Here is an 11,057-nt window from a genome sequence, read left to right as displayed (position 1 = left end):
AAAGAAAAAAAATATAAACAACTCAAATATTAACATTATATATTGGAAATCACCATTGCACCAATGAACCATTCAAGACCTATCAGTCATTTTCAAGTGCTCTCACCCCATAAGCTTGTTTTTCAGAAACTGTACCTTTGAAGACAGCTTTTGTCCATCAAGATTTAAAAGTATCTTCTGGAGGACTTCAAAGGTGCATTTAAGTTCTGGTGGGTAGCTCAGGTTCAAACGGTATATGAGTCCAAACAACAGAGCACATGCTTGTGCAATGTTACCCAAATCAGTGTTAGCCTCCACACCCTCAATCAGGACACCAACGTCCTCTGGGTCATCTTCAGGTTCAGCACCCTCCTTCTGGATGACGTACACCCCCATCACAGTTTGCTCCATGCAGCTTTTTGCCTCGCTGTCCGTATCCTACATGAAAAAGTATAAGACAACAAAGTAAAATTTAAGAGATTGTTTAAACAACTGTTTCTATGCTGTTCATAAAATCCAAGTAGTCAAAGTAATAAACAGAAAATTACACCACTAAAGTAGTTGTTAGTAATTACTCCAATACATAAATTATAAAATACACCTCTCATGTCAAAAGAGGTGGCATAATTGACCTCTCACCGGGCCATTGTCCAATTACACATTATAGCAACCGTTACTGTGTCTGACAAACATTAACCTCAAGCAAGATGGAGAAGCGGTGTGCCCACCGATACGCCGAGAGATTGTGTCTGGAGGAGTTGTGTTCTTTCCATTCACAAAGTCAAAAACAACGTGAATGGATTAAACAGTGTGTATGGCCCCATTCCCAGGTAAATGTACCGAACATTATGAAGCATGTCTGCTCGCACATTCGGGTACCCATTGGTGTGCAGAGGAAACCATTTGTTTGTCGGACGTAGCAAGAGTAACTTAGGGGGACAGGACTCGAGAAAAGGCTAACTCAGCTGCTAAAATAAAACAGGTATAGAAGTGTTAGTACTAAACAGCTCAAAGTTCATAGACATTTCTATTTACAAATACTGATGACCATAACAATGAAAAAACAACAGGACTTGTTTTAATCCAAGTACAGATTCAAAAGCAATATAGTCTTGATGCATGTTAAATGCATTGTATGTTTGTGTATCAAGTTTAAGTAGGCATAAATTTCTTTCCTTCCAATACCAAATTCCAGAAATTCTTTATTGCAACGCTTAATACTGTTTGGTATTCAAGACATCCTTTCCCCAATACCAGGTGTCTTGTTGCTAATCTCAAAATTTTAATTTTAATGATTTGCATTTGAGGCAACGTCACAATTTGTATGAGAATGTTACAGACAACATGCTGTCACAATGGCTCACCAAGTACTCCTTTATTAACTTCTCATAGTCTTCGTTTAGGTGGATGCACAAAGACTTCAAGATGCATGCTCGTCTGGTATGGATGTTGTCATGCTGGAGAGGAGGAGGAGATAATATGAGCCAAAACCAGTCTGTTTTTCTTAAAGCTAGGGTAATCAGTTAACTTGCATAATTATTCTTTAGGTTAGAACCTGGCATGTACCACTTGTTAAACCGAAACAAAATTGACAACTTCATCTCCAAATAAAAGTTATTTTTGCTGCCTATGACAAAGTCTACTCAATCCTAATACAAACCTTGGAGATGGCAAGCATGAGACCTCTTATTTTCTTTCCACGTGTCCCTCCTTTGGTCAGAAAGATTTCCATTAAGCGTGGCGCGTATTGGTCAAGCTCGGCAAAGAAAGTAGATAGCAGAGGCTTTGTGGTGATTCGCAGAAACTCCTTCTCAATCTGCAATAGAGAACAAATACATTGATTAAAAACGCAACTGTATATTTCACTCACTTCACATCTAAGCTGACTAAAGCTGCTTTTAGAAGACCATGCAGACATCAGTGCTGTCTGTGTAGGACATGAATCAGTCTGTGTCAGATACTGAATTTGAAATTTCCACTAAAGTCACAAGTAAGAGGCAAGTGGAACTAGAGCAGGGCGATATGGCCAAAAATATTTATCACGATATATATTTGAAAATTTGCAATAACGATATAACTGACGATATAATTGATGCGTGACAAAATACAACTCCACAACATTACTAGCGCAAAAAGACAACCTATCATTTATTTTCACTTAAACAAGAAGCTGGTTTTTATGTACATTAAAGCTTTATAAAAATGTAACAGTGCAAATGCAAATTCCTTGCTGAAAGTTTAACCAAAAGGCATTTCCAGTAGAAATAGGCTGACATATACTGAGCATAACCATGTATAATATCCACTGAAGTTAAAAAGAGGTGCTTTGCAACATTAAACTGCAGTGTGCAGTACGTATTTTTCGGACCATAAGGTGCACGGGATTATAAGGCACATTAGCAGTCAGATAAATCAAACTTTATTAAACTCATTCTTCTTGCTTCCTCCACTTCTGTACCATTGATTCATTAATGTTGAATTCTCTGGCAGCGGCTCTATTCCCATGTTGCTGCAGTATATTAATGACTAACCTCGTATTGTGGATGGATTATCTCAGTTGTTCTCCTGACTGAAGTTTGGTCCGTTTACAGCATCCTGCCATGCGATTGCATTTGTCTCTAACCATGAGGAACCTTAACGTTAACTTTTATAAGTGGAAAAGTGTTAGTGTTCGTCCTCCAGCTTCACTGTTTATGTTATGCTAACATAGCTGTGTCGCTAGCGATCACGTAGCACATGATTATATACCAGCTAGCTCAACTTCAGTAACCCTACAAACGTCACTGCTGTTTAGTTTCCTGTCTTCATTTATGTTGGAAGTGATAGCAGAGCTGTACGTTTGATTTTTTTCAGAAATCTCTCAGTCAGAACATGCTATATCATGCTTAGGTAACTAGCGAAACTAGTGAGCTAACTTCCGCTAGCTTCCTGCTAGCTTCTAACTCCGTTAAATGTAATACATTTTGTTTTCATGGATGCCTGGAAGTTAAACTTCATAGTTACACCTGGTAAAGCAGCAACGCTGATCGTTTTTATTAAAGATGAAAGAATTTAGACAGTTTTTAACTCTCAGTGATGCTGCAGTTTTCGTTTGACCTGAAGCTTACGGAGTTTAGGACCCAGATTACTCCCAGATTTAAGGGCATCTTAGTCCGACGGCCGCTTGCATGTTCTGCAAAAAAATGTGCTTTGTCCTGTATCTGACAGACAAACACCAAACCAGTTCCACATCACTGAAGTTGCACCATTTTTACAAACCAATTCTGGTTCATCTGTTTCACTCAACAATCGGCCATGTGCGTATGAAAACAAAGGCACTGCGCATGCGTGTTTTACTCATATTCTATCGCGATATTTCATTTTCCTATCGTTGCCTAACATTATACCGGTATTACCGTGAACGGTATAATATGGCCCAGCCCTAAGTGGGACCAAGATCTAGGCCATTTGCTTTTTGAAGTTTGCAAAGACTGCTAAATTGCACCAGTGGTAGTTCACTCTTTGCAACACAGTATGCTGTTCTAAACAGATTTTTCAGGTTTATTTTTAGTATATTATTTGCAATTGGTGTTTGTTCTGGGAAAGATATTGCAGACTGAGCAATAATCCATTTCTAATGGGGGCCTTTCTTAAAATGACTGGTCCCAGTAACAAAGGCGCTTGTCGACTCAGAAATCGAGGGAAAACCAACAACACACCCGGCAGAACATTATGTTATTTACACGGGTGCACATAAGTGGTCCGCATGTGCGCATTCGCTGTCAAAATAAAAGACGCGCAACAGATAAGAAGTTGCAACGCACGTTTGCATCCATATAAAAGGCACTGTTTTTGTCCGCTAGAGTGGGATTTTCACGGCACATTCTGCACCACATCTGTGTGTTCATCATTTGTTTGAAGCCAGCTCACCTCCTGCAACCACTTTTGCGAGAATACGCGCTTCTTTTGTGGTTCGGACTCCTTCTGACATTTCTTTGGAGGTGGAGGAAAACCAAAGTAATTGCTTAAAGGAGCTTCTTCGACATATTTAAGAGTTCTAAACAAATATGTCCTCCTCCAGAAAATCTTATGTATGCAAACACGCGTTGCAACTTCTTATCTTGTGCGCGTTTTTTATTTTGACAGCAAATACGCACTTGCGGACCACTTATGTGCAGCCCCGGTTATATAGCTCGTCATGTTGCAGAAATTCTTTTGTCCATGAAACCATAAAGCTGCACTTTCTTTTTGCCTTATAGTCTGATTTGTCATAACTTTTCCGTTTTGTGGTAAGCTTTTCTTTGGCTGTCACTTCTTCACCCTGACCTGTCTTATTTGGCTAAGCAGAACTACAATTAATATCCTGCTGCTTTTACACACGCACTCACATAACACTCAGCGATTGTCTGCGCGATCAACCTCTCACATGTTTAAGCTGCGGGAGATTTCACTTGTCATGTTTGCATAGTAAGCTAACGATTGATAAGACGATGTCAGAGGAATTGGTGCACAAATTATCATCACTCACAGATCAGTGCTGTCGCTCTCTATACACAGGTCGCGCGATTGCAAAGTGAAAGCAAAAAACAAGCGCAAATTCAAACGCGATTTCAATATGTCACATATTGACAGTGGCTCACCGATGCCAATGACATAATTACCCAGCTACATTTCCGAAAGAATGCAGAAGCATTGACATATATTTTTCCTTCTTATGACAGCCCGACGGGCAGGGCAGAGATAGATTTTGGTAGCCCGACTGGAAAAATCGCTAGCCCTGGGACGTCGGGCTAGCCATTTTGCGAGCCCTGTACAGTGTTTCAATAATTGTACCTACTACTCTCCCTGATGGAACAACGCTTGCACTGCCACATACAAGTCACTGAAAGAAAAAAAGAAAAGCAGTTTTAAGGATAGTTTTATTGGCACCTTTTTTTCACTTTGATTAAATCATAAAACTATCATAAAAAATATATGATGGTAAAAGGCTTACCATGTATTAAAGAGGAGGCACAAACAATCAGAAAAAGGGGTCAGCTTTCTTTGTGGTGTTACTATGGTAAAGAAAACAGAAAAAATTATTTTATAAAAATTCCACAGTGGATTTTTTTTTACTTTGTTGCAAATGTATAAAAAAAATACAAATACATATAAATACCTCTTGCAATAAAAAATTCACAGATAAATATCCAATCTGTTGCCAAATGTAATAGCAGTGTTTCACACTATGCAATAAAGATGCTGGTAGTTGCGGTATAGGTCCGACAGGCAATTTTCATAACTATCCGCCATTGCCTTTTCCTCTGACCTCGTGTTTATGCTCTTTTTCCCAGATTACCGATTGGCACCGTCTAATACCAGATTTTCACTGTATTTGCTCCACTCCCGCTGTCTAATGACAACTTACACATTTGGAATTAAAAACATTGTTAAACAATTAATGGACAAAACAACTTCGTTTGACTAAGATATTTTGAGTTATTTATTACTTACCTGTATTGTGGAAGATTCCGCAGAGGGAAATGGCAGTCCACTGAACACATATAACTTCTCCGCGTTCCCGCCTCTTCACTTTTGGGAAGTTTGAGCATGCGCACTAGGCATCGGTTTTAGAGTTGTTGATTTAAAATAATTACATTTAATTGAACTGAAGAATGCAAATCTAGTTCATTAAACTTTTTGTTATTTTATGTTAAACCAACAACTGATAATGATTTAAAAACCTAAACTCAATATGTTCATGTTAAATAGACAAATGTCTATTGAATTAATCAAACAACTGCCTTAGTTGACTTTTTTGAGTGTAGGCTCAGATGTAGCTGATTTATTATCCACTGTGGTAATGTCATGGTGCTGGGTTGTTGACCCAGCGTTTTGTGTTTAGTGTGATTATTGTCTTCTGTTCTAGTTTATTCTGATTTTGGTATCCTGTGCCCTGTTCGTGTTGTGGATTTCCTGTTTTATTTTGAAGGTCTGTGTCTGTTGTCACTGTGTTCAGCTTGTATCCTCCAGTCGTCTTGTGTATTAAGATCAGCTGTGCTTCCCTCCTGTGTGTGATTACCTGGGTTCCTTGTGTGCGTGTGTGTGTATATAGTGGGTGTCGGTCTGTGCTCTTTGTCGGCTTGTCTGCGTTTCATGGTGTTCTGTTCCTTAGTCTGCGTCTCTGCCCTTCACCCCGTTTTACTATGATCTCACGTTTGTTATTTAGTTTCCCAGTTTAGGTTTGTTCAGTAGCTTCTCTCTTCTCATTTCCTGTTTTTGTCACTCTGCCACTTGTAAATAAACTCTCACTCATATCATCAGTCATTGCCTGCATTTTGCATCCTTTTCCTCCAACACCACACTGCTCGCCCCGGCGGCCGTGACAGGTAGGTATTTGAACAATGATGCTTTTTAAAAATTATTTTATACACTATGTGCCTGAGTGTATCCAGTTAGGGTGAATTACATGGTAGATAATTGTCCTTATCATCTCCAAGAAAATGATGTGCCTGAGAGATAATCAAAAAGTTAAATTACACATTTCCATCACAACTTCATGTGTGAGTTCATATAGTCTTTAAAAATGATTCGTTTGCATTAAATAAAAGGTTGAAAAATTAAATAAAAAATTACTTTTAAATTTGTAACAGGATTGACTTGCATACTTGCACTTTAGACACTTTATTTCAGTTGCTTTTTACTCTAATTAATCTAATTAACAACAACAACCCCTCAGGTCAGGGGTTCTCTCAGCTCAGGCTCCTGGTACACTCCTTTAAACAGGGGAGGCGTGATGAGCTGATGGAGCTTCAGTGTGTCTCAGCCTCCCCTCCAGCTGCGCCCAAGCCGCGCCCAAGCCACACCCTGCCACATTTTTATTTTTTTATTTATTTGTTAAATTAAAAAATCTATGTAAACTACGGTTATAATGGTAAAATGTGTAAGGGCTAACATGACCATGACTGTGGCATTGTAGGTCAGAACCAGCAGGGATGCATGCAGCCGCAAAATAATCTTATGTGCACATGATCCAAGTGCTGGTGATGACAATGAGAGATGCTATGAGTTACTGTGTTTGATTTGGACTTGTTTCTGTTGTGCAAGCATGTTTTAGAGTTTTTTTTGACGCTAGCATAAGGGACTTTGAAAAAGTGTTGTAAACTGTAATGTCTTCTCTGACAAAGAGAAAGATAAAAATAAATCTTCAAAGACATCTGATGCATAGCCAATATTTAATTTGGAACAGTATAAATACACATAATTCTGTCAGAATTTTAACGTCCAGCTTACCATTTTTGTTTCTTTTTTTTTTCTTGCAACATACCTACATAAATAATATTAGTCTATGACATTGTTTAAAAGAAAAAAAGTGTCTGTAACATGACGGCTGCTTAAATGTGTATTTGGTGTCTTCACTCGTGGCATCACTGATGACATTTACAAGAGCATAAAAGCAGGAACTGTTTTGTTTCCAGACCCTTTAACACCTGGTAAAGCGTAAATATATATCTCATTCATCTATTTCCTAATCACTTATCACCTAATCCAGCCCGATATCATGACAAAGCGTGTAATAGACACACCGGTCCACCGTGTCCATTTCACGCTTTGCCTCTCCAAAACGTGAAATGTACACACATGCAGAATTTGCAGCAACAGCAGAGGAAAATATTTTATTCCAAGCCAACGTGAAAATAATCACAGGAAAGCCTTTAAATAGACATTATTAACACATTTACATGTATATACATATTAGCCGCCTAGCTTAAACGTTTCTGATGATTAAGGATGCTGTAATGTACTCAATATGTTTTTTTGCTCACTACAGAATTTGTGGCTTTACATACATTTTCTCCTCCTGCTGCTAATGCAGTTTCTGCATGCGTGTCCATTTCACGTTTTGGAGAGGCAAAGCGTGAAATGGACACTGTGGACCAGGTTGTCCGTTACACACTTTAGGGTAGTTGGAGGGCTGAAGCCCATTCCAGCACAGATGGCACACATATGCACATTTATTGTATTTTAAAGAACCTGATTAATTTCAAACTGTTTTACATTAAAAGAGTATGGCAGATTGACAAGAACATCCTGTTTTGGAACAGCATGACACCAAATATTTTTCCACAATCTCTTGTGAAATGATGAAGGGAGGGGAAAATCAATCATAGCATCCACTGAAACACCCACTGAAGCCTCTGTTCCACTTGAGACAAGGAAAAACAAGGCAGATTAAAAAGTCAGCGGCCTGAAGTATAAACAGTCTGTACACCTTTCCACAAACATAAACTGCTACTTATGAAAGGAACAGTGTGTAGTGGACTGTAAAGACTTCTCCTAACCCCATGCCTGAGTGACTCAAGCCTAATATGGTGAAGTAAAGACGAAGAACAAGTTGGAAGATAGAATTTAAAATGGAGCAAAACAGCTTTAACATTTTTTTTTTCACAGAGCAAAGCAAATAATTATGTCTGTAATGAATCTTTTCATCCTAGTTTTGCTTCTGAAGTTTTATCTTCTGTTCCTTTTGCCAAAAGTGAGATCATCAACTAAAACACAACACTGTTCTTTGTGTCTCCTTTGAGGGTCTTGTTTTCACATTAGGTACAGTAAATCATACAGTGACATAGTGGCTGTGGTGTTCAGGATTAGGTTACATGATGATGCTTAGATTCACCTACCTACCAACTTTATGCTGTCTAATATAAAGAAGTATGAAAAGTATCTGCAAGTATCCAATGCAGGAAATGGAAATCAGCCAAGACATCCTGTGAAACATTGCTAACATTTTATTCTATGAAACAAATTGTATTCCACAACAGAAAAGCCAGCTGTTTCCAACAACTGTAATGTGTATTTTAGGATAAAGAGAGAGAGAGAGAGTACTTCTAGTGCCATCGCTCCCAAGATTGTCATCTGGCACAATGCTACGTTTTTCTTCTTCTTCAGCAACTAAAGATGGTCAAGATGGTTTTGCTCTTTTTGGTTTTTCAGAATTTAAAATATTAAATTTAACTAAGCACAGTTATGACTTTGTGCATAAACACAGTGTTAGCTTGCTTTAGTAGGAGGACGCATAAGGACATTGTACAACTGGGAAATTAACACACCGGACAAAGATGAATATTGTATTTGCTTGACTGCCTCTTTTGTGGTCATTGCTGTAATGTCTCTTCTGCACTGGCACCCAACTGGAAAATAAGCTCCACCTGCTGTTATCCTCAGTCCAAGTAAATCAGATTTAAGGGAACAAGGGGGAAAAAGGAAAAAATAACCCTCTGAGTTTGGTAACTACTGGGTACCTATAGGGTACAGTGCTAGAGAGAACCTAAAATCAGCATGAACTGGCGCTAACAACTTTTAAACAATAAAAATAACTACTTTATATTTGGCTGTTGTAATTTTTTTACACTTTTGTCCTACACTGGAACAAAGTGGAACCACACAAGCATCAGTGACTCAATGAAAAAAGAAAATGATCGCCTAAAGCTGCGACTTTGTGAACCACGTGGTGATCTGGATTTCTGTCTTTAACATCTTATTGCATTATTTACATTGAAGTGCAGTCACATTTAATTAAATGTAAGCAGCTATTTTTAGACCTTATGAAAGATGTGTAGGCATGCAAAGTTATCTGGGCCACATGTAATTTTGTGCATGTGCATATGTGTGTTTTACAATGATTTTCTGAAGCAGCAAGAAGCAAACAGTAGCAATACAGAGAATATATAGATATAATGTAAAAACCTAACTTTTGGTGAATGTCGTAACCTTCTTATTTAGATGGATAAGATGCCAACTGACGCTAGAACTAGCAGGTTTCTTTAGTGTGATATAATTTACAGCGCACATATCCATTTTATTTAATTGGCAGGTGAACAGGAATGAGGTTTTTTTTGTAACTCCATAATTTTGACATATTTTATCCAGTTCATGTGGACATCAGTCACTGGTAGATGTGAACCAGACACTGCAGACACTAAGGATGGTTGTATAGATATAGTAAATTATTACAGCAGATTTGATTAGTTTTGCAATATTTGTTAAAGTGAAATGCATTTGAGTTCAGGTGGCATCTCTCTGTATCAGCTGTTCTTACTGAATGTGTCTAAGCTTGCAGTTCACTAGCGTGCACTTCAGGCATACTGTTTGTGCATTTTATCGGCTGCATCCAGGAGTGTATTTTTGTAATGGTTGGTTGGAGCTGACGGTATCTTACCCCAGCGAAATCAATGAATGAGATAGTACAGTTGCTCTGATTAAACAGGTCAGTGATCATCGGCTGAGGGACTCACAGACTAAAATGAAAACTAACAAACATATTGGAATACCAAACCTACAAATAGTAGAAATGAGCAAAACCAGTGATTAACTGGGTGGTTGATTTTTGAGGGACTTCAGAATCAGGAAAAAACACATAACGCTTAAATGTTTATGCAGAATTTAGCAGTGGCAGTTAATATGCTCAAAGATGTCTTTTGTCGATAGACAAAATAACATATTAAGCACATATAAATATTGATGTTCTCTTCACTATCGGCACCAAAATTCTTATTACGTGGATATAAAGCAACTTTACATAAGATAATTTCACTTCATCAGAAAACTGAACATTTGAACATACTACTTCTACCATCTACATTCAACCTGGTCACTGAATCACGAGCTGGCATTGCATGTTTTCATAATTCACTGATGCAAACTCTATAGGATAAAGCAGTATGGATTATGGATTGAATTCATGAACTGTCCTTGACATGCTAATTTACTTCACCATCCATCCCAGTGCACATGAACTAGATATATAAAATACAGGAAATGTGGGTCCAGATTACGGTAAATTAAATTATAGCCATGCAACATGTATAGGAACTGTAGGGTGATCGAAACGTTTTTTTTTTAAATTGGTCCAAATGTTTGAAGTATGTGGCCTGAAATCAACTTTCTAATTTATGTTATATCATAATAAACTGTTGTATTTTCTCAAAATGACAAAGTGCTACAGCTGCTTATATAAATACAATTTCTACATTTTGCCATGTACATCACTGTAGCTAAGCTCTGTAAACTACTGTTTGGCTATTCTTTTTTTCTTATTATTATTAACTCACCACCCACTT

General features: G+C 37.9%; 1 protein-coding gene across 5 annotated transcripts; it reads right to left on the bottom strand.

The window, feature by feature from the left end:
- On the bottom strand, positions 1-5,752 carry LOC146707539 (uncharacterized). Of its 5 annotated transcripts, none has more exons than XM_085458922.1 (6): positions 5,452-5,752; positions 4,952-5,012; positions 4,792-4,840; positions 1,640-1,795; positions 1,344-1,436; positions 1-417 (listed from the first exon to the last, which is right to left on the bottom strand). In XM_085458922.1, the coding sequence occupies exons 4-6, from the start codon at positions 1,709-1,711 to the stop codon at positions 103-105; spliced, it is 480 nt and encodes a 159-aa protein (XP_085315048.1). In that variant the 5' UTR covers positions 1,712-1,795; positions 4,792-4,840; positions 4,952-5,012; positions 5,452-5,752; the 3' UTR covers positions 1-102. The 5 variants fall into 5 exon arrangements, with proteins under 5 accessions (XP_085315048.1, XP_085315050.1, XP_085315049.1 ...); XM_085458924.1 differs by having other exon boundaries at positions 4,796-4,840; XM_085458923.1 differs by lacking the exon at positions 5,452-5,752 and having other exon boundaries at positions 4,952-5,272.
- Positions 5,753-11,057: the final 5,305 nt, after the last annotated feature.

The sequence above is a fragment of the Copadichromis virginalis genome, linkage group LG6, assembly GCF_057382275.1.
Source record: "Copadichromis virginalis isolate Kocher_CV1m ecotype Utaka linkage group LG6, C_Virginalis_male_GT1.1, whole genome shotgun sequence".
Lineage (NCBI taxonomy): Eukaryota > Metazoa > Chordata > Actinopteri > Cichliformes > Cichlidae > Copadichromis > Copadichromis virginalis.
Note: the sequence above shows the minus strand (reverse complement) of the source record. Positions and strands in the feature narration are given on the sequence as shown.